General features: G+C 45.9%; 1 protein-coding gene across 1 annotated transcript; it reads right to left on the bottom strand.

Moving 5' to 3' along the window:
• Positions 1-1,948: 1,948 nt before the first annotated feature.
• LOC135463425 (UDP-glucuronosyltransferase 2B18-like) lies at positions 1,949-5,394 on the bottom strand. The gene is made up of 3 exons (XM_064740685.1): positions 5,268-5,394; positions 3,976-4,195; positions 1,949-2,234 (listed from the first exon to the last, which is right to left on the bottom strand). The coding sequence occupies exons 1-3, from the start codon at positions 5,392-5,394 to the stop codon at positions 1,949-1,951; spliced, it is 633 nt and encodes a 210-aa protein (XP_064596755.1).
• Between the last annotated feature and the right edge of the window lie 14,893 nt (positions 5,395-20,287).

Genomic DNA, 20,287 nt, shown 5'->3' with positions numbered 1-20,287 from the left:
ACTGTTACTTCTCGCATTGCGCTGTTACTTTCTCGCATTGCCTGTTACTTCTCGCATTGTTTCGTGACTTCTTGCATCATACTGTGACTTCTAGCATTCCACTGTTACTTCTCACATTGCATTGTTACTTCTCACATTCTGTTTTACTTCTTGCATTGTACTGCTACTTCTTGCACTATCTTTCACCTCTCACTTTGCTGCTTACTTCTCGCATTGTAGGTAACTTCTCACATTGTACTGTTACTTTTTGCAATGAACTGTTACCTCTCGCAATGTACTGTTACCTGTCGCATTGCACTGTTACTTCTCGCAATATACTGTTACCTCCCGCTTTGTTCTTTGACTTCTTGCATCATACTGTTACTTCTAGCATTGTACTATTACTTCTCACATTGCACTGTTGCTTCTCGCATTGCGCTGTTACTTTCTCGCAGTGTAGTGTTCCTTCTCGCTTTGTTTTGTGACTTATTGCATCATACTGTCACTTCTAGCATTCCACTGTTACTTCTCACATTGCATTGTTACTTCTCACATTCTGTTTTACTTCTCGCATTGCACTCTTACTTCCTGCATTCTACTGTTACTTCTTGCATTGCACTGTTACTTCTCGCACTGCACTGCTACTTCTCGAATTGTACTGCTATTTCTCGTACTGCACTATTTCTTCTCGCTTTGAACTATTGCTGCCTTCGTTAAATCGGTGACCATGACGTCCAACGACCATCTTGATTCTTCTATGCTATAATCCCTGTCAAGATAGCTTCAGCAAATTTAAGCTTTCGTTACACGCTTAATTTATCCGCTTTGATTCAGAGGCCTGCCTGTTATTGGTGTCATTTTTGTTTAATTTGCACACACAAATCAAATCAAACTTTTCAAACAATCGACATTGCCAGCTTTCCAGGGGATAGGCAAAATGACGTAGAAAGTACGAAACTACTTAGATGTGGACAAAGACAAACATGCAGCGATTCGTTTCCTTCAAAGATAAAAAAGGAAAACGTAGGACCTCCGTGGCTGAGGTGGTTTGCGTGTTAGCGCGGCGCACTCACCCAGAACCCTCTCACCAACTCGGTCGCTGTGAGTTCAAGTCCAGTTCATGCTGGCTTTATCTCCGGGCCCTAACTTGCGCATGGTCGTGAGTTTCCCACTGTCCAGTTTCTCCTCACCATAATGTTGCCCGCCGCCGTGAAAGAGAAATGCTCTTAAATACGGTGTAAAACACAAAATCAAATCAGTCAATAGAACTCGAAAGTTCAGCTAAAATTTTAGCAGAGTAGGTTCATCTGAAGAGATCGAGGTGGTAAATGTACAAAATGAACATCTGCTATATTTTGGCAGTGCTAGGCAGCGCGGGAGGGCTATTTTTCCGTTTATGATGCTAAATATAAAGCAACACGTGCTGCGATTATTTGTGATTTTATTCCACCGACACCAGTAAACGGAGATGGATCTAGAAGTTACCCCGCGCTTTATCCTAATGTACAACTCCCCTCTCCCACATTATCTACTGTTACAATTAAGGTAAAGGAAATGTATTGGTGTAAAATGTACTTTTCACCATGGTCAAATAGGATACAAAGACACCCTATCTCTAGTTAACCAATTCCTCAGTCCACATTCACAAATTCTTAAACTGTGGTCAAAGAGGTGCATCACTTTTTATCATTTCAATCACTCAGAAAGACAGACAAATAAAGAAAATAAAAATAAGGTTATGAGTATAATCTCGTATTAGGACTCGCTACGATATTGCTAAAATATTGCTCATGTGACGTTAAGCCATAATCATCCATACATTCATTTGAACGCGGACTAAAATATGACATGAAAGATGGTACATAAACTACGACAATCCCAGTAACAATCATTACCCTTAAATAAAAGATAGAGTCTTTTTGACATGAATGACATGGAACAAATTCCAATGTAAAGAAAATTTCACATTTTATACGCCTTTCATCTTTGATTCAGATGATCTGATGATTTTTGGAAAAATCATTCTGCCAAGTTTTGTAAGAGCCATGACTCCCACAAAGCATATAAAAGCGAAAACCGCCACAACATCAAGGCCATGACTTTGTATGTAAGAGAGATCCTGATTGGCTGGTCGCGGGTACAGGTGGCCATACTTCATCACGTCCTCAACCCAAAACGCCGCCATTTCTCTGGCGCTCATGTATGATTGGTCAAATTTAAGTTTCTGAGAAAGATCCCTCATCCTGTCAGCCATCCTGCAATAGTTGCCAAAATATATCTAATGCTTTTACATCGCAATGTACACGATTTTAACATTAAAAAGTAAACTGTATGTTGTGAGTAAATATGTACTAAATCAGGGTGAATTTTAATATAGAGGGTGTTAAAACAGTTTAGGCTCCATAGTGGCTCATACAAAACTTCTACCCACTCAATTTCTATCGCACACTGTTGTCCAGTACAGCCATTCAGCAGCTATATACATGTGTTCATTAAAATTATTCCGCTGCTCCTGTCACTAACAAAGAGGTCAAAGGGGCCTCCGAGGCTTAGTTGGTTAACGCGCTAGCGCAGCGTAATGACCCAGAAGTCTCTCACCAATGCAGTCGCTGTGAGTTCAAATCTAGCTCATGCTGGCTTCCTCTCCGGTCGTACGTGGGAAGGTCTCTCAGCAACCTGCGCATGGTCGAGGGATTCCCCCGGGTTCTACCCGGTTTCCTCCCACCATAATGCTAGCCGTCATCATATAAATAAAATATTCTTGAGTACGGCGTAAAACACCAATCAAATAAATCAATAAATCAAAAAGGTTAGAATGTTGTAAAACCGTCGGATCGGACAAGAACGCCACTTACCTTTTGTAAGTGTTCAGCTTCCATCGTCCAACATTACACAGTCAGAGAGATAAAAGTCACTTACCTGTTCTCAGATATCACAGATTCTATCGTCCTACACTACACACTCAGAGAGATAAAAGTCACTTACCTGTTGCCAGATGTCACAGATTATATCGTCCTACACTACACATTGGGGTAGAGATAAAAGTCACTTACCTGTTGTCAGATATTACATGTTTCATTGTTCTCCACTACACATCAGAATAGAGATAAAAGTCACTTACCTGTTATCAGATATCACAGATTCCATCGTCCTACACTACACACTCGGGAAAGGGATTAAACTCACTTACCTGTTCTCAGATATCACAGACTACATCGTCCTACACTACACACTGAGAGAGATAAAAGTCACTTACCTTTTGTCAGATATTACATGTTTCATTGTTCTCCACTACACATTAGAATAGAGATAAAAGTCACTTACCTGTTATCAGATATCACAGATTCCATCGTCCTACACTACACACTCGGGAAAGGGATTAAAGTCACTTACCTGTTCTAAGATATCACATATTCCATCGTCCTACACTACACACTGAGAGAGATAGAAGTCACTTACCTTTGATAAGATATCACAGATTCTACTATCTTACATTACGCGCTGTCACCAGATAAAAGTCACCTACCTGTTGTCAGATATAACAGTTTCCACTGTTTTTCATTACACACTGAGGAGAAATAAAAATCACTTTCATGTTGTCGGATATCACATGTTCTACTGTCCTACATTACTCGCCAGAAAGAGTTAAAAGTCACTTACCTGTTATCAGATATCACAGATTCCATCGTCCTACACTACACACTCGGGAAAGGGATTAAAGTCACCGACCTGTTGTCAGATATCACATATTCCATCGTCCTACACTACACACTGAGAGAGATAGAAGTCACTTACCTTTGATCAGATATCACAGATTCTACTATCTTACATTACGCGCTGTCACCAGATAAAAGTCACCTACCTGTTGTCAGATATAACAGTTTCTACTGTTTTTCATTACACACTGAGGAGAAATAAAAATCACTTTCATGTTGTCGGATATCACATGTTCTACTGTCCTACATTACTCGCCAGAAAGAGTTAAAAGTCACTTACCTTTTGTCAGATATCACAGATTTCACTGCTGCCACAATGGACGCTGCAGTCAGGTTAAATGGATCTAGGCGTACCCCGTACCCATGAGCTTCAACCCGAATCGCATTGTCCGGCTGATCACTAAACATGGGCACAATCACCATGGGAACGCCGTGGTACATGGCTTCCTGAACGCCACTTAGTCCTGCGTGCGAAACGAGAACTCGTGTCTTTGAAGAACCTACGCAACACAAAGATGTAGACTTTTGTATGTCAGCATGTTTTCTCTCCAGTTAGGAACGTGTAAACACAAGTCAGAATGGTTACAACTCGGACTCCAATCTAAACACTCTAAGACTGCGAACCTCCACGAAACCAACGCATCAAAGTTAACGTTGAGTTACAAGAATGGGACAATAAAAGAAATATCCCAATGTCATTTCAGGCAATCCACCGGGGAAAGAATATCCAAAGTCAAATTCCATTTTTCAAATTCCAGTTTCATGTATAAAATTATTACCACAGCTCTTTTTCAAATTATACAACTATGATTCTAATGACACACGGTTTTTATTTGGGTAAAGCCTTCTGATTATATCCTTTCGATGTACATTCTATATCATTGTTGTCAAGCACAACTTCTGCATATAGAAACTATATTCTCTCAACTTCCAAATGCCTCTTAATGAATTTAAAATTATGACCGCAGATAGTTTTCTGGAAACAGGTACCTGTTGAACAGTTTATAATGATGTCGGAAAGACATAGGCCCCACCTGTGTAACAAGCGATGAGTCAAAACCAGTACCTTGTCCACTACGCTTCATGCTTAAAGATCATTAAATCCCATAGCAGTATACTGCAAATATCACGCTATGAAGTAAAAGAAAGTAGAAATGTATCCCAGTCACGCCTTTACTGTAACTGTTTACATACAAACTCAGACATTGTATTAAAACTGCGCTATGTTCATACACCCCTAGCCCCGATTGAAAAGAAATTAGATAGTACTTGCAAAGTGTGGCAGAATATGTCTTCTCGCTACAGGTATAAGTCGGTTCCCAGCGAACAGTGGTTTACCCTACTCTGCCAAGAAAACAACTACGTCACATGACAAAGGGACGTCTTCACGATGCGGTACAGTCATAATTTAAAATAACCGTATTCTGGCCCTGGACAGGTAAGGTAAAGATTCTATCAGTCTCATAGTTTGCTATTCTTTGGTGACAGACGCAAAGATAAGCTGCGGCTACGCCTATCTAAATCACAATTACTTAAAAACAATACCTACTAAATTCACAATCAATTCCATACCCAGAACGTCGTTCTGTGGTATCCACTTTGAGAACATGATGTTGTCCGAAGAGCCTTGGATTGTCTCCCCTCGCCAGATAACTCTTTGTTTCAAAGTCGAGAACGGTTCGAGGAATATTTGAGCCATGTCGGTCTCAGACAATGGCAGAATAGTAGACAAACTAAAGAGAATAATCCCATCATCCCCAGACTCAGCAATAAACTCTTCCAAATCCTGTATAACATAAATAATCTGTATTTATTTACATATCCATTTCATTAACTTTTCCCGGTTTTTACATCGAACATTTATTTGCCTGATACGTGTTAAACGCCATCCTCAAGAAATTTTCACATTTCGGTTCACATGAGGATTGAGAGAACTCTGGAAGTAAATCTATAGAAAAATAAAGTTCCCAGAGCAAAGCATCGCCGTTCGGCAAGTCACTGACGCACACTTCCACGAGTGACCTACAGGTACGCACACTATACTGCATATACTTCGCGCGCAAAGGGTGCCGTCTCCGTCCTCTCCCTGGTTTAGTTCTACGGCTGTTGATTTATCTGGCCTCTGAAGCAATATAGAATATTATCTATATCTGGCAGACGTACTTTCCACACAGGGGGCAATTTTGCGTCATTGAGAATAGTCACGCGATGCTTAACTTGGTGGCCATTCAAATACATCTAACATGCCTAACATTCCGAACATGCCTCAACATAACAAACAACCACTTGCAAGTTAATTTCACTTTTTTAGCTGTAAAGAAAATTGCTGCTTAACAGTTACTTGGTCCAGCATTTTTATCACGTGAGATACTATAATGGCGTAGAGCAGTAAACCATTAACGCACAGGACGCACATTTCATGACATTTCGAAACTACGCTGGGAGATTAAAATTATCATCGCATAAAACTACTTAGCATGCATACATGATAACGTTAAATGGGTATAACTGTCATTATGCAGAAATGTCAATTATGATAATTACCCGTAAACCGGTTAAACAAGTGACATTTAGATAAGAGTGTTATTTCTCCATCAGCCCAATCGACATTTCAGGATTCTTCAGAGTTTATAGGCACACAGGTTTATAGACGCAATAAATGTATGGATATGTGTGTTGCAAACTAACGCGCCCTAACGAAGGGATTTTATGGTAGTTGCCAATGACAAGATGTTCATTCAATCTGCCAACAATAGTAAAAATCGCGCATACCCTCCGACCCCTATTAGTTCTCCATAAGTGACAATGTCAACGTTTAGTGCTGTAACTCAACCCCAAACATTTCGCGGATAAGAAGCACTGGTGAATACCTTTTCCAGCCTGTGATTTATTTGTCTCGGGTTTTATGTCATATATACTCAAGGTTGGAGAAACCAAGTCTGTGAGAAAGCAGTCATAAATATCTGGACCTTCCTCAGCAAGCAGTTGGGAGGGTGGGTAGAAATGCTAAAGAGAAGTCACTCGCAGCCTCTTTACTTCCTGACACACTGTGTAGTTTTGACAAGAATTTCAAACTAGCATCATTAAAACTCATGCCTGCCTAAAATTACGTTTTCCCGAAAAGCGGAAGTGGAACCGTAACAGAGGACTGATTCCACATGGGTTATTGGACGAGAACCTCCATCTTGTCTCGTCCAAATTTGCGTGAACCCAGGAGATTGCTGACATGTCGACTGGGAATCTTGTAGATAAGGACATGGCCCATTGAATAGTATTTATATCTTCCACGATATGAATACTTCGTGGATAGTTTTAATTGCGCAGAAAAAGGAAACGACGTGATAATACTTTGGTAATAGTATAACCAGAAATTTGTGGCGCGTTGCATGAAGGTCATCTCATGTGTGAAACCGTTATGTTGTCTCCCGACAGGTACATAAGACAAAGGCAAGCTAGCATCGCTGAGTCTAGCTAGATGTACGTCAAAACGACTGACGGAGAGCATGATGTGAGGTAGGTTTAACTTTGCCACCAATACTAATGCGTCGGGCATCGTAGAATCGACGATTGCGACTTGGAATTGAAAATGCCTTAACGATTTCAGGATGACGTCCGAATGTTTAAATAGTCCAAGGGAGAGAGCTCGCACTATGCCTGGCATACCAGTGGGTATGAATCTAGATCTGCGTTCTTTGAAGTAGTCATTAAAATACCTCGTGCTCATCTCCAGTTCATGTTCCAAAACGGTGTACGGAACAATGTTGTAACGGTAACTGCGACCAGAGAAGCAGAAGTTTGGGGCCACAACTGTAACGCTGTGACCGCGATCATAGAGCGTGTCTGCTAATATGGAAGCCAGATGGAAATGGCTGCCGATGTGAGGAAATATTACCACATTGCATCTGGTCATGCCACCTGATAGTAGTAAAGCGGAAATAATCCCAGTTAGCCGGTATGTGATAATAGACGCTTTCCTCATTTTAGACTGACTATACTAAAGTATCGAGGAAAAGATCGGTTGTTTCAGAACTCGATGAACGAAGTGTTCAAACCTAGCTGATTTATCAAGAGCTATATATGCTGACTAGAGAACGGTGCTATTTCCACTTGCAGTCAGATAATTATTTATTTATTTTATTTCATTGGTGTTTTACCCCGTACTCATGAATATTTCACTTATAAGACGGCGGCCAGCATTATAGTGGGAGGAAACTAGGTAGAACCCAGGGGAAATTCACGACCATCCACAGGTTGCTGGGAGACCTTCCCACGTACGTGCAGTAAAGTATTTGCATATATTTGTGTAACATTTCTCTTCATTTTTACACTCCATGTGTGGTAATCCATGTGAATATTCATGAATGCTTATTTCAGTGGGTCATGCAAGACGGTCACATTGATCATTCGGATGCAAAATGGGCTTTAAGAATCAGACATGCAGGACAGCATTTAATCTCTTATAAAGAAATTGGAGTGTGGAGTGGTTTCACTAAACTCACATTAAACAAGACAACAACGGCGATTTTGAGAATACTGAGTGAGCGAGTGTATAGGGTTTAACGTTGTACTTAACAATTTTTCAGTCATATGGCGACAAAGGAGTCCTTTGAGTACATGTACGTGTAATATACCTCTTTGTTGCAGGATAGATTTCCATCGCTCTTTTATCTAGTTCTGCTTCACTTACCGGAGGCAAGTAAGCCGCTCCACCCGAACCATTATACTGATACAGATCAACCAGTCATTAACACTATCCTCTGATCGCTGAACGCCAAATGAGGAAACTAAATCTTTTAAGGTCTTAGGTGTAACCCGACCCAGGGTTTTTCTACCGCGCCCTAAGCGTACACTCTGCCAACTGAGCTATCGGAACCGGTCATATATGCTAGAAGGTACAAAACCATAAACATATATAAAGGAACGTATAAAACAGTTGGGCATATATAGAGGAACGTATAAAACAAAGCGGCATGAACAGGAATGTATAAAACAATGCTACATATATACAGAAACGTATAAGAATACTTCATAAACAGGAACGCGGCAAGTAGTAGAGAAAGATGCAAACTTGTCTCTTTGCGGAGGTGGAGTGCGGAGGTGGAGTGCGGTGGTGGAGGTGTGTTGTTGAGTCCGCACTCCACTACGCGCATACGCGTGTCGTCAGCGTCATTTCGCGCCAAAACCGACCCATGGGTAAGCTCCATTTCGCGCCAAAACTGATGTCGCTCGAGAGCAGCTCCCGATACAAAATGTGCTGTTTTTTTGTGCACAAACTACCCCATCAACCCATCGGTAAGTCGGGGTAATTTTGCGGCCTTACCTGGTGGGGAACAGAGGGCTGCACACGTTGGTGGCTGGACAAGGTCAACCCAAAAAGCTGTGACAAACAGGCTCGAGCTTACCACCGCATGTATATGGAGGCGGTCCTGATAGAGTCGAGGTATTTCCGCGGTGTACCTCTCAGTGCGCCTCAGTGGAGAGCCTATTTAACGTAAACATTCAAGTGTACCAGCTCGTCCCCATGGACAAGTCGTACTCGGCTCAACTCATCCCTCGCAGTGCACAGTGCTATACTTCTCCCGCCACGCGGTTAAACCTGCATAATCAGCCTTTCAGCTACATCAAGGACATGAGGCTTTACGTCCAGTCTTTCACCTGTCAAGTGTGTTCTAATAGCTTTAATAAGCTATGGGAATTACGACGGCACGGTCAAACGTGCACCGACGCAGTTCGCGGGAAGTACCCAGGAAGGTACATTCCCTTACCTAGCATGTTACAACTTCGAAGCTTACTTGGCCCCTGTGGACGAAGCGATGACTGGCTCAATGGAATGGACATCTCAACACATCCCAATGAGTGAACTCAAATGTACCTGACTACGACAAGCCCGTGTGCTTCATCTCTTCCGGCGATCCCCAGCGCTCGTCGGGCGGTTGATGGCTTACCTCAATACCATCAGCGAGACCAGTAGCGCCCATCTCACCGACCGTTATGCCTACATCCTGGACGAGTTAGACGAGCGCATCGATCCCAACGACACCAAACCGTCTTACACTAGGCGGGTGCGGGACAAATTCGTCGCCTATATCAACCAGCTCCCCGTCCTCGGCTTCAACTCGGGTAAGTACGACCTGAACTTGATCAAGCAAGCGTCACCAAAGGGAAATTTTGTTACAGCTACATAGACTCCCTCGCTCGGCTGGAGGAAACGGCGTTGGTGGTGTTCTACCAAACCATGCACGTCGACGTCTTCAAAAACTGTATTAGCATATCAGGGATCACCCTCCGCTACTTGTTTCAAGATTTGCGCTCCGTGTTCACGCTCATCGGTGAGAAACACAAAGACATGCACGACTACCTAAAGAAAAACATCGTCAGGTGGGCCGAGCATCATCTTTCATCGGTACCACGAACAAGGCGTGACCCGTATACGGGGAGGTAAGCTATGTCAGCGGATCGTTGGGTGCGATGCAAACGCATGGTACTTGGCCTGCCTTGCCCCACCCATGCCGGCAGGTCACTCCATCCGATGGCGACGTGACGGGGAGAAGTTCGTTCCCTCCGGCACCGCCACGGAAATGGCTAAAAAATGATTGGACTGGCAGTCGCACCAGCTAGGGGTACCCATCCGCTACCTGCTGAACCACACAAAGAAGCGGGTCGGTGATCAGCAACTCCTTGTAGACGGGTTCGCCCACATCGACGGACGTCCCACTGTCTTCCAGTTCCACGGTTGCTGTTACCACTACCACGGCTGTCACCTGACTCACCCACGCCAGGGTGAGCTGCGCTACAGCGACCGGCGAACGTTGACACCTCAAGACTTGCGCCGGGAAGTGGAGACGAACGAGGCCTACATCTACTCCCAGGGATACAAGTTAGTGTCCATATGGGAGCGCGAGTTAATTCACCTGCAGAAAACGAACCCGGCCTTGTGCGTGTTCCTGCAACGATACGGCTTACCCCTGTCACAGCGACAGCCCAAGACGCAGGCTCAGCTGGTGGAGGCTGTCGTCCAAGGCTAGTTGTTTGGCTTCGCCGAATGCGACATCCACGTGCCGGGCCATCTCAAAGCGGACTTTGCGGAATGTCCACCAATGTTTAAAAACATCGATGTGAGCCAGGAGGACGTAGGCCCCACCATGGTGGAGTTCGGGGAGGTAAATTACATCATGTCCGGTTCAAGGATTATGTTGATCGGGAGTATGTTCGGTATGGAAATTCTGCTGGCAACGCCCTTGCTCCAGTGATGTAACGCTCACGGGTTGGTAGTGACCCGCGTTTACCAAGTGATGGAGTACACGCCCGAGCGAGCCTTCCAATCATTCGCGAACGCCGACACCCAAGCCCGGCGAGAGGGGGACGCAGACCCTGCCAAGGCTTTTATCGAGGAAACGGTGAATTTGTTGGAAAATTCCGGCTATGGCAAAACCGTGACAAAACAAGACCAGCATGTGGATGTGAAAATCGGTGACCGGACGAAGTCGTGCAAGTTAATGGAGAGTGTACGGTACCGTCGACCAAATCGATGACGACACCTTCGAAGTGGTGAGCAGCAAGAGGACCATTCGTTACAACCTACCATTGTAAATAGGATGTATGGCGTACCAGTATGCCAAACTCCATATGTTGGAGTTTTACTATGATTTCATGACTCGTTTTTTAACAAGGCGGAGGGGCCTCCGTGGCTCAGTCGGTTAAAGCGCTAGAGCAGCGTAATGACCCAGGAGTCTCTCACCAATGCGGTCGCTGTGAGTTCAAGTCCAGCTCATGCTGGCGGCCGTACGTGAGAAGGTCAGCCAGCAACCTGCGGATGGTCGTGGGTTTCCCCCGGGCTCTGCCCGCTTTCCACCCACCATAATGCTGGCCGCCGTCGTATAAGTGAAATATTCTTGAGTACGGCGTAAAACACCAATCAAAAAAAAAAACAAAAAAAAAAAAAACAAGGCGGACTGACAGTACTACGAGATGGACACGGACTCCGCGTACATGGCTTGGTCTGACCCAGACTGGGAGTCCTTGGTTAAATCTGAGCTGCGGGCGGTATACGAGGCGGAGCGGGACAAACGGTTACCTCGACGAGACCAGTTCAACTTTGATAAACGTACGCCGGGGCTCTTCAAAGTCGAGTGGACTGGTGATGCTATCGTCAGTTTGTGCTCAAACACATACTATTGCTACGGCAGGGAGTCGAACAGTAGAGACAAGCTCTCCCGCAAAGGCGTTAGCGCTAGGCGCGTGGATAAGGACGTTAAAATAAAAAAGTCAAAACACCACTGTATGCGAGTGTCATTTTCTCTTTATTCATTTTTATTTCATAACATGTCGAACAGGAAACGGAAAGAACGTTATTTTACAGCCCACTGGTTGGTGGATTGATAAAAAACGGACCTCAAACTGGCGGTCTACCCAATCAAATACCATTAAGTCGTTATCGTATGTCGTGCACGACGTATCCAACGTATGCACAATAGCGTCCATGGGACGACCTTCAGCCCGCTGGGTTAAGTAAAACACGCACTATTGTCCACACACGGCCGTGTCCACACTCTGCAGTTGCCAATCATTCCACGTCCAGTGGTGTGTCCTTCGGCTGAGCCAAGTGGTGATATCGGTGTGGAGGGCTGGGAGTCCGTACGAATCAAAGTATTCTCCCCAGAGACGGGGTGGGTCTGGGCACATGTCTATGAAGACGGCTACCCAATGTTATCCCTGGCGCAGGCACGTGTCTGTGTTGATGACGCGGACCCATTGTGTGTTGGTCACTTGGTAAGGGAGGTGGCCTCGAGCGTAGACTACCCCCAGCAAAACGCGGGTAAACACGTCTGCCTGTAGCACACGTCGCAAGTGAACCATGTCCAAGTTGTTTTTTTGTTTTTTTTTTGGAACTGGTAAATTCACACAGCACGTTTTGGCTTTTGTCTATTTCTATGATATTTTTGAATTCGGCGTAGCACACCACGTTAATGGTTTCCGGCAGTGGTTTGGCAAACCGCATCTCCAGGCGCAAATCACCTTTCTGCACCAGGTTCATTTGGTGATCCTCGTGGAAGGTGGGGGTCAAGTCGAAACAAAACAGCCTGTTGCCTTCGGCCAATGTGGTGCAAAGGGTGGAATTCCCCTCGCCATGAAACACTTTTCCCATGTTGGTAAAGAGGTTATTGTACGTTCTGACGAAATTCGCGGTTTCAAAGTCAGGTGTCAGGGCCTTGTCAGGAATTTGAAGTTTGTGTACAAGTGCTGAAATGGAACGGGTTTTTAGCGTAGTTCCCGTCAAAAGCCGTGTTGCTCACATATCCCACCCCTAAACGTGACGGTAAGCTGCCCAGAAATAGGTTTTGTTCGTTGATTTGGGTGTGGCCTTTGGGTACGGAGAAATACTTGGTCAGCACGCGGTTGATAGGGTACTTGGCTGGGGCTTTGGCCAACGCTTTCAAATGACCCATTTGAACGCCGCTGGTGACTTTCGCTTTGCGCACAAAGATCAACACCTCCTTCAAGCGGGTCTTGTAGTCGGGAACCTTTTCACTGGACATCAAGGCAAACGCGTCCTCGGACGGGCTGAGTCGGATGAAGACGCTCACGTTGTTCAGCAGGTGACGCTGTTGCAGGAACATGTCGCAGTGCAGGTGTCCCATCATGTCAACCGACCGATTTTGGGCCGTGATCTTAAGCCATTCGTCAAACCCTGTGTTGGTCTCATCCGTCCTGTCAAACTTCCCTGGGGTGTTCATACACCACAAGGCGGGGGACAGTTGGGTGTTCTTGGCCTGTGCGCCGTAAGACAACAACGTCTCCAAGTAGGCACGGTGCGGGTGAAAGCGATGATGAGTTTGTCTTTCAGGGACACGTCAACCTGTTGCCACAGCGAATGCAGCCACAGGTTAGTCGGAGCTACACTCTTGTCGTCCTCTACAACCTCTACATCCCTGTCGAGGATTTTCGCCTTCACGTACAACACGGTGAAGGCGAGTGGGAGCGGTGCGTCGGACCGTCCGTTTTTTAAACATCCCTCCCACCCCGTTCCGTTTGCCCAGCACCCTTCGCTGGGCGTATAGACCGGCTTTGACCACTTGTTTCCCCCCTCCAGAGCGCGGCGTTTCAAAGCCTGGCTCACCGGCACTGCCTCGTCCCACACGTCGTCCATGACTTTCAGTCCGGCAAGTAACGCTCTTTTACCCAAGGCTTTCAGAGCCAGCTTTAACAAGGGCTGCGCCATTTTGATGAATCTGCCTAGCAAGCCGTGACCGCGCTGTACAACCACACTCCGAAACACAGGTAACCCACCTTCGCCGGCTTGCTTGGTTTAATAATCAATGTAGGATCGTCACATGGTGGGGTTGTCTACGACGTGCATTGCAAACGTAATGCGCGCCGCTGTCGAGTGAAGTGTCAGCACCACTTTATTGCGTTCAAATGCGACGGGTTGGCCCGTGTCGTCCCTGATATCAAATTCCACCGGAGCAGCGGCGCCAGCGTGTCTCCCACCACACGCGGTTCGACAATGTCCGTGTACACGCACAGTGTGCGTCTGGTGGCATGTAAATCCTCGGCAGATCCGCCGGCTCCGTGAGCCAATCGTGCGGAAGATTCATGAGCTGCTCCAGACGCGGGCTGAAACCGAGCCCCTGTTGTTTCGGTTTCACATCATCGAAACCGAACGTCAAATCACCGGCGTGAGCCTTGAGTAAAGGGATTTGTATGTGGGTCAACAAGTCGATCAGGCCCTTGGCGAGGTCTTTTGGTGAAGGGTAATAGCCTGCTGGCAATGTTAGTTAATGTTTAGCGAGGTGTGGGTCCTCTTTGGAGTCTAAAATATACCACACTTCGTCTTGCCGCACGCTGAACCATGTCCTAGGGTACTGTATTTCTACCAACCAACATTCCCAGTCAGCAGTCAAATGCATGGGCTGTGACAGTTGGGTGGTGAAATCCCTCAAGGTTTTGCTGGGGAAGTAGTGGAGCGAGCTGTTACTGGGCAGCGTCACTTAAAACATGTTGGTGAGGCGATTTCCTCCAGGCTGACTGACCGTCTTTCCATCTGGCGCCGGTATTTAATACGGACTCCACTTTAGCGCTGATACGATGGCTGGAGACGGACGCAGTCCGGGTCGCCGCTGTTGTCGTCCCTTGGATCGGAGTGATGTGGTGGTGGTGGTGGCAGTGATTTTGGTGGTCGTGGTTTTGGCAGGAGGGGGGGAGGCGAAGGGCGAGAACGGGCTTGCAGAGACCGTGATGTGGTAGGGGATTTCTTCGTCTCGGCTGGTGTGTCCATCTTTTCCCTCACCCAATCGCGCCAGCGATCGTGGTGTGATCGTTCGGTGTGGCCCCAGAGCAGAGCAGCCTTTCGGCGTAAAGCGACGGGGACGTTCTCTAAAATCTCCCCTTCTCTCAAACGACCGACAGGTTAGGCGGTGAGCAGGTTTGTTGTCGGACTTGGCTGTTGCGCGGCTTCGTATTGATCTTGAAACGTGCGGTACCGTTACAGGGTGTGGTGATACCGTTGTATTTTCTCATCGTGCGAGAGAGTCGTGTCGTGAAGGATCGATGCCATCACTTGGTTGAGCGCAATGAGGGCTTTACCAGTAATAGGCACGGGGTACGGGGAGACGGGGTACGGGGGTGGTGGCCGCCTGCTACTGGGACTGCTACTGCGACTGCTGGCCGCCTCAGGTGAGGAGGGCGAGGTAGACGGACTGCTACTCCCGCTGCTGCTGCTGCTGCGGCTGCTGCCGCGCCGCGCCGTATTGGGTAAAGAATAGACGGGTGTGGTGATCGGTACCGAAGTGTTGTTAGGGAGCGATGGTCGGTGACGCCGGTGGAGTTGGGATGAACTGGGAAATCCTGTAAACTTCAACCGGGGAGTGATAGTTGGGCCTGTGGACGCGTCCTGCTCGGGGGTTAACGCCGTAATGGGTAGTGGGGTGGAAGTCAGTTCCTCGCACGGGACGGTGCTGTCAAGCCGACGGGCGATGTCACTCGACGACGACGGTGGTGATGGTGGTGGTGACGGCGGCGGCTGTGGCGGCGGCTGTGGCGGCGTGGACAAGGCCTTCCCAGACCAACGAAGGAGCGTCTTGCATAATTTCCCTTGTAGATATTTAAGGGTCAACTGGTCTTAGAGGAGCTGCACGCGGCCAATCCACCCAACTCCGAGCACGACTGCCACTGTGCCTTTATTCTCGCGCAAGCCTTGTACCCACTGAGCCATCCCTTGTTGTAGGTCGATAGGGAGTGACAGTTACACCGGTCATCTTCAGGGTTAACCCTATAGCACAGTTTTCATCGGCGACGTTCCCTTTTAAGATCTTTTCCACCTAATTAAACTTGTATGCCGCGGCCGTCACCGGTTGCAGTTCTGTCTCCTAAAACGTCCCAAGCAACCGTTACCCGTTCAAGTCCTTCAGTGTGCACACACAACAGGCTGACGAGGGTGGGTGCGGACGATACGGAAGATTTCCGTGCTCCAATTTGGGAGGTACGATTTTTCGAATTTTTTTCTTTTTACTTATACGTTTGGACGTGGGTGGACGGTACAAGGCTTGACGCACTTCTTTCTGGTTCTGGGTGGTGACTTCGATGGGGGCCTGCCGTATACTGCGGTGATACGCTCGATTGTAGCCGCGGACCAGCGCCGGTAAGGCGTCCAGGTACCTCTGGGTGTCGTGAGTGGTGAAATATTTACACATGCGTCCTTTCAAAGTACGGTTAAACCGTTTTTCCACGGACGCTTTGGTTTTGTTAAACGTGTGAAAGAAAAACACCCCGTTGTCTTTTAAAAATGCTTGGAACGGTGTGTTCAGGAACTCTTTGCCCTGGTCCGTTTGCAGGTACAACGGCCGACGTCCAGTCTTGAAAATACGTTGAAACGCCTCGATCAGACGAACACCGGTTTTGGTGAGCAGTGGAACAACTCAAGCGTACTTGGAGAGGACATCGATTAAGGTAAGTAGGTAACGGTTGTCGTCGTTCTCTTTGGCAAACGCTGTCATGTCGACCAGGTCCGTCTGCCACTGACTGTCTATACCCCTAACCACAACTCGGTTACGAGAGTAGCGCCGTTGCCTGAGACGGTGCAACGTATACGTGTACTGCTGAGCTAGCCAAGCCGAAGCGCGGGCCCGACTCATGTTTCCGTGCACCCTTGAGGAAGGGCTGAAAGCCGCTGGGCTGTCGGGGTCATAGTACAATGCATGGAGAGCGTTATCGACGGGGTCTGAGTCTCTGCTGGCGAGCGTTCTCTGACCCCGTTTCCGTCCCCGCTGCTGGTGCGAGGCATAGTCCGGCGTCGTCTTTGTGTCCGTGTGTAGTGAGTGAACTTATCCCAGACAGCGGATATATATTATCCTGTGTACATGCATTTGTCAACAAAATTCAGTTCCCTCATCCTCCTTGCTCAATGGACGACACAGCGCGGGCCTCACTGAAATAATCGAGCGGTCAAAACACAGCTGCTCTCGCACGTGACATCAGTTTTGGCGCAAATGACATGGAGCTCACCCAGTTTTGACGCGAACGACATGGAGCTTACCCATTGGTCCGTTTAGGCGCGACATGGTGCTGATGCTCTCGGGCGTAACATTTTGGCGCGATATAGAACGTGTGAAGTCACGCGGGTCACGGCGACTCAACGACACACCTCCACCACCGCACTCCATCGCAATGAGACATGTTTTCAGCATCGCCTTCTACTACGGCATATATAAAGGAACGTATAAAACAATGCGGCATATATTGAGGAACGTATAAAACAATGCGGCATATATTGAGGAACGTATAAAACAACACAGCATATATACACGAACGTATAAAAATACTTCTTATACAGGAACGTACAAAACAATACGGCATATCGATATATAGAGGAACGTATAAAACAGTACGGCATATATTGACACACGTATAAAACAATACGGCATATATATAGGAACGCATAAAAACACTTCTTATACAGGAACGTACAAAACAATACGGCATATATGTAGGAGCGTACAAAGCAAAAGGCATATATACATGGGCGTATGAAACTATAAGGCATATACTAGAGTGTGTAAACCTATACGGTATACATGGAGAACCTATAATACAGTTCGGCATGTATACAGGAATATGTAAAACTATAGGGCATATACTGGGACGTATAAAACATTACGGCATATACTGGAACGTATAAAACATTACGGCATATATACAGGTACGTATAAAATAATACGGCACGTACAAGAGAGCATAGGCCTACTACAATACGGCACATACAGGATCTTATAAAAAAATATGGCACATGCAAGAACGTGTAAAGAAATACGAGATATACTGGAACGAATAAAGCCATACGGTGAGAATACAGGAACGTATAAAACAGTACGGCATATACTACGAAAGGAAGTAATGAACAATACAGCATATACCAGAATTGAAACGTATGAACAACACGGCATATACAGGAACGTATAAATAATATGGCATGTGTGCAGGAACGTATAAACAATTGACTCTAATTTGCATAAAACTTGCCCAATTAATTTCTAGTCATGATATGACATAAACCTGGTCAACATGGTTTGTTCACATAGGCGGTTGTATGGTAAATAAGGCCATCTTGAATTATGCTGGATTTCGCATTGTAACACATGTACACAATATGGTACAAAATAGCTTATAATAAATATAGAAAAAATCAGAAAAAAAATCTGTAGGAAGAGAATTTCATTTAGTATCTTGTTTGATGTGTCAACAGAAAATCTAATGTTATTTGCATTTTTTAAGAATTCAATTAAGTGAGAAATTTTGAGCATTTTCATAAAGGTATTTTTAATGTTTCCGTAATTACAATCTCCTTTGTCATTTTCATTATCGTTTTATAATGTTTCAACATTTCCCTAATGGTATCCAAAAGCTGAAGGCATAATTATTTTGGATTCAGCGGGGCAAAATAGACGCGTATTTCCGTATACTCCTTACAGCGCATGTGTTTGCTCTACGTTCGCATTACAAGTACATCACTGCCACCGTCTTTGAACAACGCCGAGGTCACTGGGGTCACGATGATATCACTTTCAATACTTCATACACTTGCATTCGCTTTATCTAAAGTGTGCGCAACACAGCACCTGAAACAGTTATATTGCTGAAGGCTGATTAAAAATAATTCCACACGGGAACACCAGCGGTGAGGCTTAACCTAAACAAGACTACGTGTGTCACACAGTCTCCAAAGGTCGACCTTGTCTTGTGGTGGCAGTGATGTGGGCAAAGACCTCCATTAATTTTCCATAAGCGAAAATGTTAATGTTTAACGCTGTAGCTCAGTCCCAGACATTCAATGGCCAATAAGCTTTGGTGCATACCTGGCCAGGCCTGTGAGAAAGAAGACAAAAAAGTCTCGACATAGGATGACCGTCAAAATCTGGACCTTTCTGTGACAGCAGCTTGGGGGGGGAGGTGGGGGCGTCTAGCAACGCCACTCGCAGCCTCATCACCGCCAGTCTCCTTGTGTCTTCACGCCCAGAACTTCAAACTTTCATCATTAAAACTCATACCTGCCCAAAGCCTAGACATTTTCCAGCATTTTGATACCCAGCATGCACCTGTACACCAAAAACGGCAGGCTGGCAGCAGAAAAAGACTTTACATCCTAAAATACACAGAATTACATTCCCGGAAAACGAAAGTTGTAATGGGGGCCTGTGTTCATGTGCACCGAGCGTAGAGAGATGGGAGCAAGGAGTGTGAACGCCGCCTGCCTTAAGCTGCTGGAAACGCATCTAAGCGCATGAGGTAAACATAATCTATAAGAACTTAGCTTTTGCTAATTTATACATAACTGCTCACTCAATATACGGCTCACAGCCTACATATGACAAATTACACAATCTGGCTTAAATTGCTACTATTTAAGCATTTACATCAGCAGTTGGAATAAAATCCTGACTGACGTAAATCGACAAGATGCCGTATTTCACCGATTACGTGTGACCATTTGCCAGTTATCACACTGTCGTCCCTGCTCTGGTTTTACTCTATGATGCACGTCTAATTATTTTGATACTACCTGACGCCGTACGGATGCAATAGTGCTGTAGCGGTTTTATAATAACCTATTCCTTTTCATTCTGTCACTGACATAAAGTGAATACACTATAACTTGTTGTCGACTTTGTTTTGTTTTCGACCTACAATGGCGATGTGTAAATACCAAGTTTTACTCTTGTGTAGTTGCCATTCCGATGATGGAGTTAGAATTACGCTGAAGCTTTAGTGAAATCGGATGTAGTCTCGTTACTCATTGTGAAGAAGAGTGGTTAGCGTGCTGGCGCAGAACACTGGTTCAGGAGCCTCTCACCTATCTGTATGATGTGAGTTCAAGTCTAGCTCATGTTGTCTTTCTCTCCTGACCTACGTCGGAATATGTGCCAGCAATCTGTGACTGCTCGATTTCTCCCAATCATAATGTCAACCGTCGTCACATATCCCAGTAAACATTACTATACTGGGCCAGTACAGGTTTCTATCAGGTGTGTGAAGGCCATACCGGCAGGCACAGGATCGATCGCCGTTTGGAGGCAATTATCGGCCGGTATTGACATGCTCTA

This window comes from Liolophura sinensis, chromosome 3 (assembly GCF_032854445.1).
Source record: "Liolophura sinensis isolate JHLJ2023 chromosome 3, CUHK_Ljap_v2, whole genome shotgun sequence".
Classification (NCBI taxonomy): Eukaryota; Metazoa; Mollusca; class Polyplacophora; order Chitonida; family Chitonidae; genus Liolophura; species Liolophura sinensis.
This window is presented reverse-complemented; position numbering and strand designations above follow the sequence as displayed.

Bases quoted from the DNA above. Each gene is read 5' to 3' on its own strand.
- LOC135463425 (XM_064740685.1), bottom strand. From the start codon at position 5,394: ATGGCTCAAATATTCCTCGAACCGTTCTCGACTTTGAAACAAAGAGTT. The intron at 4,196-5,267 runs GTATGGAATTGA...TGTGTTGCGTAG, and splicing joins ACCACAGAACGACGTTCTGG to GTTCTTCAAAGACACGAGTT. The intron at 2,235-3,975 runs GTAAGTGACTTT...CAACTATTGCAG, and splicing joins TCTGTGATATCTGACAAAAG to GATGGCTGACAGGATGAGGG.